The following is a 19243-nucleotide window of genomic DNA, read 5'->3' on the forward strand; positions in this document are numbered from 1 at the left end:
ACTCTGAGAGTTAAAAACTCCAGAGGGAACTATTACCTGACACCGGGCAGAATGGCCATCATCAAAAAATCAACAAACAATAAATGTTGGAGAGGGTGTGGAGGAAAGGGAACCTTCCTACACTGCTGGTGGGAATGTAAATTGGTACAGCCACTATGGAGAACTGTATGCAGGTTCCTTAAAAAACTAAAAATAGAGCTACCAGATGACCCAGCAATCCCACTTCTAGGCATATATCCAGAGAAAACCATAATTGGAAAGGATGCATGCACCCTGATGTTCACTGCAGCACTAGTTACAATAGCCAGGACACAGAAGCAACCTAAATGTCCACTGACAGAGGAATGGATAAAGAAGACATGATACATATATACAATGGAATATTACTCAGCCATAAAAAGGAATGAAACAGTGCCATTTGAGGAGACATGAATGGACCTAGAGATTGTCATACAGAGTGAAGTAAGTCAGAAAGAGAAAAACAAATACTGTATAATATCATTTATACGTGGAATCTAGAAAAATGGTACAGGTGAACTTATTGGCAAAGCAGAAATAAGAGTCACAGATGTAGAGACCTTATGGTTACTAAGCGGGGGCAGGGAGAAGGGGGACGAATTGGGAGATTGAGATTGACATATATACACTGCTATGTATAAAATAGATAACTAATGAGAACCTACTATTTAGCACAGGGAACCCTACTCAATGATCTGTGGTGACCTAAATGTGAAGGAAATTTTAAAAAGAGTGGATATATGTATATATATATAACTGATTCACTTTATTGTACATCAGAAAGTAACACGATATTGTAAAGCAACTATACTCCAATGAAAATTAATTAAAATAAAAAACTCTAAGGGGACCCAGCCACAGGGGAGTCCCCCAAATAATTTGAGATACACCTCCAAGAATTCGACCAGGTTCCCACAGTAAATATTGGAGAAATATCCCCTCCTCAGGCAAGTGGAGAGGACGATGAACCATTTAAAAATATGCCAGAGCACTCTATTGTTCTTCACAAGGCCTGCCCTCTGGAGAAACGAGTTAACTAGAGCCTTACCTAATGGGGTATTATCAGAGCCAAAATGACCAAGGGAAGGGAAATATCCAACTCCAGTCAAGTCTACCACTCCATATGGGGGGAGGGAAATACCCAACTCCAGCCCATACTACCCATTCTATCCCCCTAAGGGGGTAGGGAAAAAAACTGAGAAACTCTTGTTAAGTTCACAGTACAGAAGCACAGGCTCATTCAAAGACTGAGAGCTCATCACAGAACTACAGAACTCTTCCCTTTCTCCCACATCTTATAACCAAATTATTAAGGACCTATTTACAGCAATTCCTTTTACCCAGTATATAATGTCTGGCTATCAGGAAAAAATAACAAGGCATACAAAAAGGCAAAAAACACAATTTGAAGTGACAGAGCAAGCATCAGAACCAAACATGGCAGGGATGCTGGAATTACATGACTAGAAATTTAAAGCAACTACAATTAATATGTCCAACGGTTAATATGTCTAACAGATAAAGTAGACAATCTGCAAGAACAGATGAACAATGTAAACAGAGAGATGGAAATCCTAAAAAAACCAAAAATGAATGCTAAAGATAAAAATCACTGTAACAAGAATGACTTTGATGGGTTTATTAGGAGACTGCACAGTTGCACAGCTAAGGAAATCCCTGAGCTGGAGAAGAGATCAGAAAAATCATAAAAATACAGAAAGCATTTCTAAAAAATCAGAAGAGAATATCCATGCATAACTACAAAAGTTGTACTGTACAAGTAATGGGAATACCAGAAGGAGAAGAGAGAAAGGAACAGAAGAAATATTTCAATCAATAATGATTGAGAATTTCTCCAAATTAATATCAGATACTAAATAGCAGATTTAGGAAGCTCAGAGAACATCAAGCAGAATAAATGCTAAAAAAACCCACAAAACATACAAAACAAAAAGCAAAAAAAACCCACTGCACCTAGGCATATTTTCAAACTACAGAGAATGAAATATAAAGAAAAAAATCCTAAAAAGAGCTAGAGGGGAAAAAAATCCTTACTTATAGAGAAGCAAAGATAAGAATTACTTCCACATTCTCAGAAACCATACTAGCAAGAACAGGGTATAACAAATATTTTAAAGTGTAAGAGCAAAAAACTCTAAACTAGAATTCTGTACCCCATGAACTTTCCCTCCAAAAGTAAAGAAGAACTAAAGACTTCCTCAGGCAAACAAAAATGGAGAAAAATTGTTGTCATTAGACCTGCCTTTCAAGAAATATTAAAAGTAGTTACATAGAGAGAAGAAAGTAAATGTAAGTTGGAAACTCAGATTACATAAAGAAAGAGCACTGAAGTAGGAAAGTGAGGGTAAAATGCAAACATTTAATTGTCCTAACAGATTATTAGTACGTTCATTGTTAATAATCTAAGAGTGTATTGAATAACAGGAATGACACAAGGGATTAGAGGAAGGAATTAAGATATTTTGTTATTACTGGGTACTCACATTACCTGTGAGATAGTATAGTATTATTTCAAAGCAGACTTAGATCAGTTGTTTAAAAAAAAAAAAAAGAAACGAAATTGAGTTATTTGTAGTGAGATGGATGGACCTAGCGTCTGTCATACAGAGTGAAGTAAGTCAGAAAGAGAAAAACAAATACCGTATGTTAACACATATATACGGAGTCTAAAAAACAACAAAAAAAAGACAGGTCATGAAGAACCTAGGGACAAGACAGGAATAAAGACACAGACCTACTAGAGAATGGACTTGAGGATACGGGGAGGGGGAAGGGTAAGCTGGGATAAAGTGAGAGAGTGGCATGGACATATATACGCTACCAAATGTAAAATAGATAGCTAGTGGGAAGCAGCCGCACAGCACAGGGAGATCAGCTCGGTGCTTTGTGACCACCTAGAGGGGTGAGATAGGGAGGATGGGAGGGAGGGAGGCAGACACAAGAGGGAAGAGATATGGGGACATATGTATAACTGATTCACTTTGTTATAAAGCAGAAACTAACAGACCATTGTAAAGCAATTATACTCCAATAAAGACTTTTTTTTTTTTTTAAAAGAAAGGGGCTTCCCTGGTGGCGCAGTGGTTGAGAGTCCGCCTGCCGATGCAGCGGACACAGGTTCGTGCCCCAGTCCAGGAAGATCCCACATGCCGCGGAGCAGCTGGGCCCATGAGCCATGGCCACTGAGCCTGCACGTCTGGAGCCTGTACTCCACAACGGGAGAGGCCACAGCAGTGAGAGGCCCGTGTACCGCAAAAAAAAAAAAAGAAAAAAAAGAAAAAAGGCATTCCACAATAAAGATGTTAAAAAAAAATTAAATAAATAAAAAGGCAAAAAAAAAGCTATACATACTACTATATATAAAATAGATATCTAATGAAGACCTACCGAATAACACAGGGAACTCTATTCAATATTCTGTAATGACCTATATGGGAAAAGAATCTAGAAAAGATTCTTTTTGTGTATATGTATAAGTTTTTTACTTTGCTGTACAGCAGAAACTAACACATTTTAAATCAACTATACTCCAATAAAAATTAAACATTTTTTAAAAAAATAAAATAAAATTAAAAAAACAAACAAAAAAGTATATTAAATGCTCTAGGGCAACCACTAAAAAAAGTTTAAAAAATTTTAACTGATGTGCCAAGAAAAGAGAGAAAATGGAATCATACAAAATGTTCAATTAAACTGCAAAAAGAAGAAAAGACATGATAGACAAAAACAGGAACAAAGAACAAGGGCAATAAATAGAAAAGAGTAACAATTATGGTAGATATTAATTTTAAGAGAATAAGAAAATAAGCCACAGAATAGGAGAAAATATTTGCGAACAACACATCTGATAAGGACCTGTTATCTAAAATATATAAAGAACACTTTAAACTCAACAAGAAGAAAACAAACAACACAATTAAAAAATGGGCTAAAGATCTTAACAGACACCTCACCAAGTAAAACTGACAAATAAGCATATGAAAAGATGCTCTACATCATATGTCATCATGGAAATGAAAATTAAAACAACAGTGACATACAACTACATACATATTAGAATGGCCAAAATCTGGAATAATGACAACACCAAGTAATGACAAGGATGTAGATGGAGCAATAGGAACTCTCATACATTGCTGGTGGAAATTCAAAATGGTACAGTCACTTTAGAAGAAAGTTTGGTGGTTTCTTACAAAATTAAGCATATTTTTACCATGTGATCCAACAATCGGCTCCTTGATATTTACCCAAAGGAGCTGAAAACTTATGTCCATATAAAACCTACACAGCTGTTTACAACAGCTATATTCATAACTGCCAAAACGTAGAAGCAACCAAGATGTCCTTCAGTAGGTGAATGGATAAACAAACTGTGGTACATCCAGACAATGTAATGTTATTAAGTGCTAAAAACCATGAGTTATCAATTCATGAAAAGACATATAGGAAGCTTAAATGCATATCGCTAAGTGAAAGAAGCCAGGCTACACACTGTATGATTTCAACTACAGGGCATTCTAAAAAAGGCAAAACTATGAACACAGTAAAATAATCAGTGGTTGGGGGAGTGAGTAAGGAATGAATAGCAGAACGCAGGATTTTTAGAGCAGTGAAAATACTGTGTGTGATACTGTAACAATGGACACTTGTCATTCTATGTTGTCCATACCACAGAATGTACAACAAGAGTGCACCATGATGTAAACTATGGACTTTGGGTGATTAAGCCAGTGTAGGTTCATTTTTAGTAAAAATGTACTATTCTGGTGAGTGGTGTTGATAATTGCAGGGGGGCTCTGTATGTGTAGGGGTAGAAGGTATAGGAGAAATGTCTATACCTCCCTCTAAACTTTGTTGTAAACTTCAAACTGCTCTAAAATAATAAAGCCTTTAAAAAAAAAGTTAATGGATAAGTATTGTCTTTGGAAGTGACAGAAAAAGGTGCTCAAATAATCGAGTTTCTCCACTGAAATGACGATTAAACTAACGAAAACTCCCAGAATCAACTTTCTTGCAAGTCTGGAATTTAATAAAAAACTTACAGCAACCAGGGAAAAATGAAAGAGGTAAAGACAGCTGAATTTCAGAAAGATAGCACTCTGGCATTTCTGTTTATCTGCCTATCATCCCCATTCCTTAGCAAAGCAGTGGGCAATATTCCTGGTGTGGCTTCCTGGAGCCAGGGGACTAACACAAGCTGCTATGCTGTGAATGTCTGTGTCCCTCAAATTTCATTTGTTGAAATTCTAATGCCTAATGTGATGGTTATTTGGAGGTAGGACTGTTGGGAGGTGATTAGGTCATTAGGGCAGAGCCCTCATGCATGGGATTAGTGGTCTTTAAAAAGAGGCGCTAAAGGCTCCAGGATAGGTTGCAAGCCGCCGCTGCTGCCCTCCTGGGCTCCAGGAGCAATCTTGAGCTGCTGCTGCCACCCTTGCAGGCTCTAGGAGCGGTTGCGAGCCGCCTCCGCCGCCATCATGGGCTCTGTAGGCGTGCACGAGCTGCCATTGCCACCAAGTGCCCTGGGAGTGGGTGCCAGTAGCTGCATCTACACACCCCCTACTAATGGGGGTAACGGCCAGCACATGCTGAGGAAAGAAGGCCACAGGCATTCATACTAAAAACAGCCCTCACACCAAATATATTAAACCCACACAAGCTACCCAGGGATGCTCACACATAAAAAAAGCCCTCCAAGACCACAGTAGACAATTGTTTCTCTAAAACTCACAGAGTAAGAGAAATGTAAGTAAAATGAAGAAGCAGAGGAAACACTCCCAGTTAAAAGATCAAGAGAATTCCCCTGAAAGAACAAACAATGAAACAGATATCTTCTGTCTAACAGAAACTGAGTTCAAAAAGGAGATAATGAAAATACTGAAGGAATTAAGAAAAGCTATTGACAGAAATGCAGAGTACTATAAAAAGGAACTAGAAAATATAAGGAGGAGCCAAGAAAACTCATTTGCTGGGACAAAAAGTGAGCTAAAGGCAATGAACAGGAGAATGAATAATGCAGAAGAATGAATAAGTGATCCGGAAGATAGAATAATGGAAATCACCCAATCAGAACAGCAGACAGAAAGCCAAATGAAAAAAAAAATGAAAGCAATATAAGAGACCTATGCGATAATATACAATCTACACATAATAGGGATTACAGAAGAAGAAGAAAGAGACAAGGGGATTGAAAAAGTATTTGAAGAAATTATGGCCGAAAACTTCCCTCAACTAAAAAAGGCAACAGGAAAGCACAGAGAGTCCCAAACAGACCTATACCATGACATATTATAATCAAAATGTCAAAAGTTAAAAATAAAGAGAGGATTCTAAAGGCAGCAAGAGAAAAACTAAGAGTTAATTACAAGGGAATCCCCATAAGGCTATGGGCTGATTTCTCTACAGAAATGTTTTTGGCCAGAAGGGAATGGCAAGATACATTCAAAACTCTAAAAGGGAAAAATATGCAACCTAGAATACTCTACCCAGCAGGATTATCATTTAGAATAGAAGGAGAGATAAAGAATTTCTGAGACAAACAAAAACTAAAAGAATACAGCAATACTAAACCTATCTTAAAAGAAACACTGACAAGTCTTTTCTAAACAGAAAAGAAGCAAGAGTCTATAGGAAAGAGAAAATCACAACTGGCAAGTAAATCTCTTAAATAAGCCAGTACATTTTTTTATTTAAAAAAATCAAAACAACCTTGTGAAAACAATGATAACCACAATGAACAGCAAAAGGATAAACATGAAGAAGTAAAAGAGGACTTCAAAATCATAAAATGTGGGGGAGAAGAGTAAGAAAAGGTAGATTCTTTGTTTTTGTTTTTTTTCCAATGTGTTTGACCCTATATGACTATCAGTCTAAAGCAAGTATATAGCAAGGGGTAAAAATACTTAAAAAACAGGGTAACCACAAAGGAAAAACCTGCAATACATTCACTAAAACCTAAAAGAAGAAAACAAAGGCATAAAATAAAAGGAAATCATCAAACCACAAAAAAGAAAAGCAGGGGAATTCCCCGGAGGTCCAGTGGTTAGGACTCTGCGCTCTCACTGAAAAGGGCCCGAGTTCGATCCGTGGTCAGAGAAATAAGATCCCACAACCCATGTGGCATGGCCAAGAAAAAGAAAAAGAAAGGAACAAAGAAGAAACACAGAATCAACTGGAAAACAAGGTTTAAAAAGGCAATAAATACATATCTATCAATAATTACCTTAAATGGCAATGGCCTAAATGCTCTAATCAAAAGACAAAGAGTGGCAGACTGAATCAAAAAAACAAGAGCCTACAATAGGCTGCCTACAAGAGACCCACCTTAGAGCAAAGGACACACATAGATTGAAAGTGAGGGGATGGAAAACATATTTCATGCAAACGGAAACGACAAAAAAGTGAGGGTCGCAATACTCGAATCAGACAAAATAGACTTTAAAACAAATGCCGTAAAGAAAGAAAGATAAAGAAGGACACTATATAATGATAAAAGGATGAACATGAGAGGATTTTACACTCATCAATATATATGCACCTAACACAGGAGCACCCAAATACATAAAACAAATACTAACAGACATAAAGGGAGAAACTGATGGGAATTCAATAGTAGTAGGAGACTTTAACACCTCATTCACATCAATGGACAGATCTTTGAGACAGAAAATAAGGCAACAGAGATCCTAAATGATAAAATACAACAGTTAGACTTAATTGATATTTTTAGGACATTACATCCAAAAAAACCAGAATACACATTCAAGTGCACACGGAACATTCTCTAGGATTGACCACATACTAGGGCACAAAACAAGACTCAACAAATTCAAGAGTATAGAAATTATCTCAACAACTATTATGACCACAACAGCATGAAACTAGAAATCAACCACAGAAAAAGAAATGGGAAAAAAAAACAATTACATGGAGACTAAACAACATGCTACTAAAAAATCCAATGGGTCAACAATGAAATCAAAGAAGAAATTAAAATATACCTTGAGACAAAGGACAATGAAAACACAACCAACAAAATCTATGGGATGCAGCAAAAGCAGTTCTTAGAGGGAAGTTCAGAGTAATACAGGCCTTCTTTAAGAAAGAAGAAAAATCTCAAATAACCTAACCCACCACCTAAAAGAACCAGAAAAAGAAGAACAAACTATACCTAAAGTTAGCAGAAGGAAGGAGACAATTAAAGACCAGAGGGGAAACAAATAAAATAGAGATTAAAAAAACAATAGAAAAAAATAAGTAAAACCAAGACCTGGGTCTTTGAAAGGGTAAACAAAATTGACACACCTCTGAGCAGGCTCACCAAGAACAAAAGAGACAAGACCCAAATAAACAAAATAAGAAATGAAAGAGAATAAATCACAACTGATACTGCAGAATTACAAAAAACCATAAAAGAATACTATGAATGATTATATGTCAACCAATTTGACAACCTAGAGGAAATGGACAACTTTCTAGAAACATACAGCCCACCCAAACGGAATCAAGAAAAAATAGATAACTTGAACAGACTGATCACTAGAAGTGAAACAGAATCTGTAATGAAACAAACTCCCTACAAACAGAAGTCCAGGGCCAGATGGCTTCACAGGTGAATTACACCAAACATACAAAGAAGAACTTATACCGATCCTTCTCAAACTCTTCCAAAAGACTGAAGAGTAAGTAACATTCCAAAAGACATTCTGTGAAGCCAACATCACCGTGATACCAAAACCAGACAAAGACACTACCAAAAAGAAAATTATAGGCCAATATCTTTGTTGAATATAGATGTAAAAATTCTCACCAAAATATTAGCAAACTGAATTCAACAATACATAAAAAAGATCATACACCACAACCAAGTGGGATTCATCCTAAGTTCACAAGGATGGTTCAACAAATACAAATCAATCAATTTGATACACCACATCAACAAAAGAAAAAACAAAAACGACAGGATCATCTCAATACATGCAAAAAAGCATTCAATAAAATTCAACATCCATTCATGATAAAAACTCTTACCAAAGTGGGTATAGAGAGAACATATCTCAACATAATAAGAGCTATTTATGACAAACCCACAGCCAATATAATACTCAGAAGAATTCCTGCTAAAATGTAGAACAAGACAAGGATGCCCACTCTTATCACTTCTCTTCAACATAGTACTGGAAGTCCTAGCCACAGCAATCAGACAGGAAAAAGAAATAAAAGGTATTCAAATTGGTAGGGAAGAGGTAAAGTTGTCATTATATGCAGGTGACATGATACCATATACAGAAAACCCTAAAGACTCCACAAAAAAAACCTACTAGAACTGATAAACGAATTCAGCAAGGTAGCAGGATACAAGATTAGCATACAGAAATTGGTTGCATTTCTTTACACTAACAATGAAATATCAGAAGGGGAATATAAACAAACAATTCCTTACAAAATAGCATCAAAAAATAAAATACGTAGGAATAAACTTCACAAAGGAGGTTAATGACTCATATGCTGAAAAGTACAAAACATTAATAAAGTAAACTGAAGATGCTTCAAAGAAATGGAAAGATATCCCATGCTTTTGGATTGGAAGAATTAATATTGTTAAAATGGCCATACTACCCAAAGCAATCTACAGATTTAATGAGATCCTTATCAAACTACCCATGACATTTTTCACAGAACTAGAACAAATAATCCTAAATTTTACATGGAACCATAAAAGACCCAGAATTGCCAAAGAAATCCTGAAGAAAAAGAACACAGCAGGAGGCATAACCCTCCCAGAATTCAGACAGTACTACAAAGCTACAGTAAACAAAACAGTGTGATACTGACACAAGGACATATGGATCAACAGAACAGAATAGACAGCCCAGAAATAAACTCACACAACTATGGTTAATTAATCTTCGACAAAGGAGGGAAGAATATACAATAGAGAAAAGACAGTATCCTTAGCAAATGGTGTTGGGAAAATTTGGACAGCTGCACATAAATCGATGAATTTGGAACATACTCTCACACCATACACAAAAATAAACTCAGAATGGCTTAAAGACTTAAATATAAGACATGACACCATAAAACTCCTAGAAGAGAATATAGGAAAACATTCTCTGACATAAATCATACCAATGTTTTCTTAGGTCAGTCTACCAAGGCAATAGAAATAAAAGCAAAAATAAACAAATGGGACCTAATCAAACTTACAACCTTTTGTACAGCAAAGGAAACCATAAACAATATGGAAAGACAACCTACAGACTGGGAGAAAATATTTGCAAATGATGCGACTGACAAGGGCTTAATTTCCAAAATATACAAACAGCTCATACAATTCAGTAACAATAGCAACAAAAAAACCAAAACCACTGTAAATCAAAAAATGGGCAGAAGACCTAAGTAGACATTTCTCCAAAGAAGATATACAGATGGCCAACAGGCAGATGAAAAGATGCTCAACATCACTAATTATTAGAGAAATGTAAGTCAAAACTACAAGGTAGCACCTCACACTAGTCAGAATGACTATCATTAGAAAGTCTACAAATAACAAATTCTGGAAAGGGTGTGGAGAAAAGGGAACCCTCCTATACTGTTGGTGGGAATGTAAATTGGTACAGCCACTATGGAAAACAGTATGGGGGTTCCTCAAAAAACTAAAACTGGAGTTTCTATATGATCCTGCAATCCACTCCTGGGCATATATCTGGAGAAAACTATAATTTGAAAAGATACATGCACCCCAATGTTCAATGCAACACTGTTTACAACAGCCAAGACATGGAAACAACCTAAGCGTTCATCAACAGAGGAATGGATAAAGAAGATGTGGTAGGTATATACAATGGAATATTACTCAGCCATAAAAAAGAATGACATAATGCCATTTGCAGCAACATGGATGGACCTAAAGATTATCATACTAAGTGAGGTGAGTCAGAAAGAGACAGACAATCCCATACAATATCATTTATATGTGGAATCTAAAAGATGACACCAATGAACTTACCTATGAAACAGAAACAGACTCACAGACATAGAGAACAGACCTGTGGTTGCCAAGGTGTAGGGGGGAGTTTAGGATTAGTAGATGCAAACTATTATATATAGAATGCATAAACAACAAGGTCCTACTGTATGGCACAGGGAACTATATTCAGTATCCTGTGATAAACCATAATGGAAAAGAATATGAAAAAGAATACATGTATGTATAAATGAGTCACTTTGCTGTACAGCAGAAATTAACACAACATTGTAAATCAACTGTACTTCAATATAATTTTTTAAAAATTAAATAAAAGAAAAAAATGGGCAAAGGAATTTAATAGACAGTCCTCAAACTATACAGAAACAGCCAATAAATACATGAAAAGATGCTCAACATCATTAGCCATCAGGGAAGTGCAAATCAAAACCACAGTGAGATACTACTTTACACTCATTTAGGATGGCTATAATCAAAAGGACAGAGAAGTGTTGGCAAGGGTGTAGCTAAATGGAAAACTCACACAATGCTGGTGGGAATGTAAAATGATGCAGCTGCTTTGGAAAACAGTCTGTCAATTCCTCAAAAAGTTAAATATAGAGTTACCATTTGAGGCAACAATTCCACTCCTAGGTATATAAACCCAAGAAAACTTGAAACTTGTCCATACAAAATACTGTCCATTAATTTTCATAGCAGCATTTTTCATAGTAGCAAAAAAGTGGAAACAAACCAAAAATATCCATCATCTGATGAACGGGCAAACAAAATGTGATGTATCCATACAATGAAATATTATTTGGCAATAAAAAAGAATGAAGCACTAATTCATGCTATACCATGGATGAACCTTGAAAATATCATGCCTATTAGTAAAACAAGCCAGACAGAAAAGGCCACATATTATATGATTCCATTAATATGAAATGCCCCAAACAAATTCTTAGAAATAGAAAGTAAATTAGCGGGACTTCCCTGGTGGTGCAGTGGTTAAGAATCTGCCCCCAATGCGGGGGACATGGGTTTGATCCCTGGGAAGATCCCACATACCACGGAGCAGCTAAGCCAGTGTGCCACAACCACTGAGCGTGCACTCTAGAGCCCGCGAGCCACAACTACTGAAGCCCATGCACCTAGAGCCCGTGCTCCACAAGAGAAGCCACCGCAACGAGAAGCCCGCAAACCAAAACGAAGAGTAGCCCCCACGCGCCGCAGCTAGGGAGAGCCCACGCACGCAGCAACAAAGACCCAACGCAGCCAAAAATAAATAAATAAATAATTTTTTTTAAAAAAAGAAAGAAAGTAAAATAGTTTTTACCAGACACTGGGGAGAGGGAGCAATGGGGAGTGACTGCTAATGGGTATTAGTGTTTCCTTTACGGGGTGTTAAAGTGTTCTGTAATTAGGTAATGATAACTGTTGTACAAGCTTGTAAATATACCATGTGGATTTGGTATACGATACAGTGTGACAAAAAAGTGAATTGTACACTTTAATGGGTGCATTGTATGGTATGTGCATTATACCTCAATAAAGCTATTTTTAAAACAGAAGATAAAATAAAGACACTCCCAGATAAAAACAAAATTGTTAATGCTGTTTCTTTTTCAATACTGTGATTGCTGACATTTTTGTATTATTCTTTAGTGTCTCTCGGCATGAAGTTTTCTACTGAACATGTGTTATTTTAACAATCCCAAAATATATATATTAATGAAAAAAACTACCTTTCTAAAAATACAAAAGGACAAATTAAACCACAGTACTCTTTACAAAATACTGTATGACTAAATTCCAATCTCACAGTGAAATATTTTCTTACAGATAAGAGAAAATAAATTAATACTTACTTAACTGCTTGTGCTCCTGGTCTTTGCACAATCAAAGTGCTAAATTCTTCCACTACAATATCTAACAGTTCAGATTTTTGTTGTTGTTCTCTTAGAATAATAGACATACTTTTCAAGTGAACAAAAAACTTCATGGCTTCAAACTAGAGTATATTCAGAGGAATAAAATGAAAAAAATTATCTATATGTGTATATATATATATATATACAACAAATACTCCTATTTATATAGTTTATTCTTTCCAAAAACCAGAAAAATACTTCAAACACAACCCTTCGTATATTAAAGGATCACCACATAACACTAAAAAGTAGGGGACAATTTTTATCCCTACCTTGGAAACTAAAATAAATGCAATATTTATAGACTCAAAGAAAGATGACAGAACAACTCAGTAACGTATATTTCTGAAAGGATTAAAAATAGGCATATCTATCACTAAATGCTCAGGTATAAGGCAAGAAAACATTTTACTGTTTTTGGCAAGGTTGGATCAACTGCTGTTTCACTATAGCCAATTGCTTCATATAGTAAAGTTTTTTCTTCAGGTGTCAACATTTCTTCAAGACCTAAAAATCATAAAAAAGTGTTTTATGTTCTTAACTGGTAACAAGATAAAACCGGCCCAAAATTTAGCTGCTTTTAATGAATTAAATGCAAATTTTACTCTCTTTTTATAATACTTTTAAGAAATTATATTCACTGAATGCTAGATGGCATTGCCAATTTTAGAAGGTTTATTCTCCCAAAATATAAATTGCTAAATACATAAATTTAGCAATATAAATTTCTAAATATTTGTATTAAGCACACAAAATAGATACCTGTATTAGGCACTTAATGGCATTGTGTTAAGCAACATACTTAGTGTACAAAGTAGGTAATATTAATATCATTTCTCCACATTTTATTACAGATGATGAAATTGAGGTTTAGAGAGCTTAAATAATATGCCAGGGCCACACTGCTAATAAACAATAGATCTAGGATGTAAACCTAAGCCCCTAAGCCTCCATGGTCTTAAGCATTTTGTTGGGAAGCAAAAATCTTTCCAACAAATAATTTCGATAAAAATTTACAGTGGTTTACACCCTTTCGGAATTTTTATTTTATCTATGACTGTGCTATATGCACTTACTAAATCCTCTAGACATAATGCTCTTTTGCAAGCATTAGTAAGATTTTAAAATTTATTTTATTTGATTTTTATTTAACACATATATTTACAATATCTAATAGTAATATTACTGATAATAATAAGAATTATAATAAATAAATAAGACTTAAAATGTCTATTTTAATGAAAGAGAAAATTTCCTACAAAACTTAATTGCACACCTGATGGTTAGCTACACTACCATAGCCTGATGATTAACTGCACTACTATAAAATGAAATGGACATACTTCCAGGTTTAAGATCTGGTTGTTGTTTAGTATATGATTCTGACCAAGTCCACAGCCAGCTAAACCATCCTTTATTATCCTCTGACTCTTGTGCTCCTTCTCTGAAAATCCTGTATCCAGCTTTCTTTACCTAAAATGAATAAATTTACAAATAAATGACAAGTTATCCTTTATTAGTAATCTAAAGAAACAGGATAATATTTCTAAAACTTATCTACTTTAGTGAATAAGTGTAAACAATAACATACTGACAATAAAACATAGTAGCCACAACATTGGCCAAACATCAGAATTTAGGATTACCAGGTACTTAGCACCACTGTCTTATAAGCAATGGTAATGGGGGGAAAAAAATTGGCTTTCACCTTCATATGAACTCTCAGTATTTGATAAGCCCAATTAGTTAGAAAGAATTTTTTTCCCATAGAACCTGTCTGGTTTAAATACATGTAGCAAAACAGTGCATCAAATTTTCTTATAATAGAAATAAGCAAATTTGAACCCTTTTTAGGAAACAGTATATTACAGCACAATACCAGTAACATCACAACATCTATCAAATCTGTATAAATTCTAGATTTATTTTTACTAATTGAAAGACAATCTGGAATTACCTCAACTTCTGCCTGTTGTCTTGCTATAGTTATATTAAATACATCCAAAGTCTTTTCCAACTCCTAAAAATATAAATAAAGTGTGTTTACATAAATAACTTTATATAAATAATTTTCATATATTCTCTATCAAATTGCTATACTAAAGAAGAGATAGGAAGCAGAAAACAGGTCACCCATCAACATAATATTCCTGTTAAATTCTGAAAAGCAATGCTTGTATATACGTCAGCTTGGAAATTAGTAATGATGGAACAACTTTCTCAACAAAGAAATCATACATGTCATGCATGTAAGAGTTAAAATACTACAAGATACACAGGCACGTACTAGAAGATAACATACATGCACTGTTTTAAATGACTTTTATTTGGGCTTTAACTACAGTTAAGGGTAAACACATTAGTGTCACTTTCAACTAAAAATACAATTATACGTCCTTCATATTACATGCACATTTCGTACGTCATCATTAAGATATATCAAGTAGATCTAGATACACTTAAAACTTGTTTTTAAATTTTATACTTGTCCAAGTATTTCAGTATAGCAACTGAAATAAACTGAGATAAGCTCAATCTTTCATCATATCTATACATTATTTCCATGATTACTTTTGAGAGCTTCATGCTCAAACCACTTTTAGTCCCAAAGAGAAACAGTGATGACCAACCATTACCTTGGAAAACTTTACTCAGGGTTCTACAGTCCAGTAGACTTAGAGGGTTAAGGTTAAGATCCAAAACTAGGTAAGGAAATCTGTAACCACCAAAGCAGAAACCCAAGCATTCATAATAGCCTAGGTCTTCAGAAAGTCTTCTATTTCAAAAATAAAAATAGAACTCAATCTTAGGGAGTTTTTTGAAAATTGGCCTGGATTCATAATGATTCCATTACTTTGAGAGACTAACTCTTCTTAGACTCCCTAAGCTGTACTTCATCCATCGGTAAAACAGTCCCATCTAGAATATACCATAATGCTAAAAGATTAAGACTAATATTTAGAGAACTCAGGAGCCAGCTAATTAAACGTAAAGTTGCTGGTGAAGACCAGAAATGCCACAAAGATTAAGAGGAAAAAAAACACTGTTTGAGCAAAAAATTCAGAAAAGTTCATACAAGAGATGGGATGTAAGGAAAACTTGAGGAATGAGTGAAACTGAGATAGAGATGAAGAAAGGCAGATGGAATGCATGAGCAGACTTGGCTATAAGTATAAGCATATACATATAGAAGATAAGAAATTTATTTGATTAATGCACAGTTAGATGGTAACATAGGGAAAAATGGAGTGGTGACATAACATAAGGCTTTGAAACCAACACAGAGAAGACTGGAATCAATGGAGCAAATACTTTCTAGGCTTTTGAGGTTTGTAAATGTCATAATAATGTGAGGCTTCCAATTACTATTTGCATAAACCCAAATCTCTCCAGATTGAGGAGAATCTCAAATTCCAAATGCACACAGGAAAACATCACCAGGGTTTGTAACATCCAATAGAAGTTAAGGAGTATGAAAAAGTCTAGTAAGTAAAAGAGACAGAGAATGATCAGTACAAATTAGAACAGAAAAGTAGGGAGTGTTAGTCACTAAAGACTGAGGAGTTAAGTAGTACAAAATATTTAACAAATTTTTTAAATGCTAACCTCCAAAGAGTTGAGAAGTTCACCAGACGGCTTCTTACTTGTTAGTTTTTTTTTATACAGTTCTTTATATTGCTTCATTTTTTGCCTATGTTCTCTTATATGCTTCCATGACCACATCCGTAAGTGGGGCCGAACATTTACTTCAAGAATACCACATATAGCATAAACCCACCTAGTTAAAAAATAAAAACAAAAACCCTACGCTTAAAAGCACTCTCAAACCAACAGTATAAAATATAACTGATACTGCTTCTACTCTAACAGCATACATAATACAGAGACTATGAAAATGGTATATTATCTGGGCACTTGCTTCTTCCCAGCCCTATTAGTAATTAACAATACACTATTTAGTCTTATCTCTTTCCTAAATGTAAATAATCAAAATCACTGAATTTTGTTACAATAAATATAGTTCTACAGAAAAACTATTAAAGTATTAATTGGCAACTAGCACTTCAGCCACTTGAATAGTAATTAAAATAGTCAACTGAAAGAGTAATTGCAACTTCTAGAATCTAGGAAAGAGCTTAATAACTGGAAAAATAAGACTTTTCAATTTTAAAAAGGGGTTGCACTTTATAGACTACCATAACCCTTTCAGGTTTATAATAGGTTTAATATGTCTGATACCGAAGTTTGAAAACTAAAAAAAGACATGGTTAGAAAACAAACTGGGATATGTTTCTTAATAATTCCAAAAGTACAGTAAATGAATGGAATGCTAGTATTTCCAGTTGTAAATTCATTATAAAGAATCCTTTAACTTAATTTTACTCATGTAATAAGCAAAAGCCACTACAAGTGTTTCAAGACAAATATTACATTATAGTTTCTATCAGCCCTTAAAGAGTATCTTAAAAAGTCAAGAAATTCACTTTTATACCATATTTTTTAAATCTTAAAAAACTTAGATTGAGCAATTCCACTGGGTATCTACCTGAAGAAAATGAAAACACTAATTCAAAAAATATATGCACTCCCATGTTCACTGCAGCATTATTTACAAGAGCCAAGATATGGAAACAACCAAGTGCCCACTGATGGATGAATGGATCAAGAAAATGTATGTATATATTTATACACACAATGAAATGTTATTCAACCATAAAAGGAATAAAATCTTGCCATTTGTGACAACACGAATGGCTACTGAGGGCATTATGCTAACTGAAATAAGTCAGACAGACAAAGAGAAAGACAAATACTGTATGATCTCACTTACATATTGAATTTTAAAAAATGAGCTCATAGATCCCGAGAATACACTGGTGGTAGCCAGAGGCAGTGGGTCGGGGATGCTCAAAATGGGTGAAGGGGATCCAGAAAACTTCCAGTTATAAAATAAATAAGTCATGGGGATATAATGTACAGCATGGCAACTACAGTTAATAATACTGTATGGCATATTTGAAAGTTGCTAAGAGAATAGATCTTATAAGTTCTTATAACAAAAAAAATAGTTTTGTTAACTATGCATGATATTGGATGTTAACTAGACTTACTGTGGTGATCATTTTGCAATATATACCATATCGAATCATTATGTCATACGCCTGAAACTAATATATGTCGATTATGCTTCAATTTGAAAAAATTTAAGGCATATTACCATTCTTTGGCATGGTAGTGGAGAGGTACATCAGGTTTGAATTTCCTGTATGGTAGATTTTGCGTCATCATATCAACCGATTCAAGAAGTTCCATAAGACTGAAATACTGAAGAATGAAAAAAATTGAAGTTCTTAAATGTTTCAGACTTTTTGTTTAATTGTCAAAGATAAAAGTTAAATTATTGACTTTTTTAAGGAAATGTTATCATATATCATTATGAGTTTTTGAAAAACATTTAAAATCTTAGCTCTCCTTTTATCAAACTATAACTCACAATTTAAAATTTCATTTATAAAAAATCACCTGTGGTTTATTAAGTTCAATTGTTATGTCATGTAACTCAATATCCAGGCTTATTTTGGGGACAGAAAAGTCAAAATCCAATCCGCGATTCATCTGAAGTTTGGCATTAGCAGATATGGGGCGAAATACTGGAAAATAACACAGATTTTTAAAAATTAAATTGAGTTTTTTTCAAGAGTCTCAAAGTGCTAAAGGAATCAAGTTGAAAATACTGATTTTCATTTCTTATATACCCTTTCTACAGCTCCCAGATTTCCACACTGCTATGATTTGATCATATGAACTGTCACTTAGTGTTGAAGAGTCTTTTATATTTTTCCTATCTATAATTCATATTGTCTTTTATGAGTACAATAAAAGCTAAGTGAACTTCTCAAAACAACAAAATAATCCTTACAAGCAGGAACACTCTCTAAAAGGCAAAACAGTCCAGTAAGACAATTTTAATAAAAGTATAGTTTTAAGGAATGAATATAATTAGAAATGCTAAGGGGAAAAATATTTTATTTAGCCACTGACTTTCATTATATAATTATAATTCCTGAATTTCAGGTCAGTGTCTCTGTATCCATCTGTCCCCCCTTTTAACTTGAAAAAAGAGAGGAGATAAGATGAGAGTTTATCCAAGATAACCTTCTTGGCTCAACTCATAATCTAAGATTTCTCTCAACCCTTTGTATTTAGTGCCAAAAAGAATAAGAATAATGCAGAGGGAGACCAGTAATAGCAGAATCTAGAAAGATATCAACCACTAAATTATAAGCTAATTTGTATACAA

General features: G+C 34.6%; 1 protein-coding gene across 3 annotated transcripts in view; it reads right to left on the reverse strand.

The window, feature by feature from the left end:
* VPS13A (vacuolar protein sorting 13 homolog A) overlaps positions 1 to 19243 on the reverse strand; it is a 237088-nt gene that overhangs the window by 172435 nt on the left and 45410 nt on the right. For all 3 annotated transcript variants that reach the window (XR_010944991.1, XM_067744120.1, XM_067744119.1), the window contains exons 11-17: positions 18466 to 18593; positions 18161 to 18267; positions 16549 to 16720; positions 14900 to 14962; positions 14286 to 14415; positions 13355 to 13449; positions 12880 to 13022 (exon numbers count right to left, since the gene is read on the reverse strand). Coding sequence is in view for 2 of the 3 variants with exons in the window: in XM_067744120.1 (XP_067600221.1) it covers positions 12880 to 13022; positions 13355 to 13449; positions 14286 to 14415; positions 14900 to 14962; positions 16549 to 16720; positions 18161 to 18267; positions 18466 to 18593 (838 nt within the window). In the remaining variant the exon portion in view is untranslated. The remainder of the gene's footprint in view (positions 1 to 12879; positions 13023 to 13354; positions 13450 to 14285; positions 14416 to 14899; positions 14963 to 16548; positions 16721 to 18160; positions 18268 to 18465; positions 18594 to 19243) is intronic.

The sequence above is a fragment of the Pseudorca crassidens genome, chromosome 7 (assembly GCF_039906515.1).
Source record: "Pseudorca crassidens isolate mPseCra1 chromosome 7, mPseCra1.hap1, whole genome shotgun sequence".
In the NCBI taxonomy this organism is placed as follows: domain Eukaryota; kingdom Metazoa; phylum Chordata; class Mammalia; order Artiodactyla; family Delphinidae; genus Pseudorca; species Pseudorca crassidens.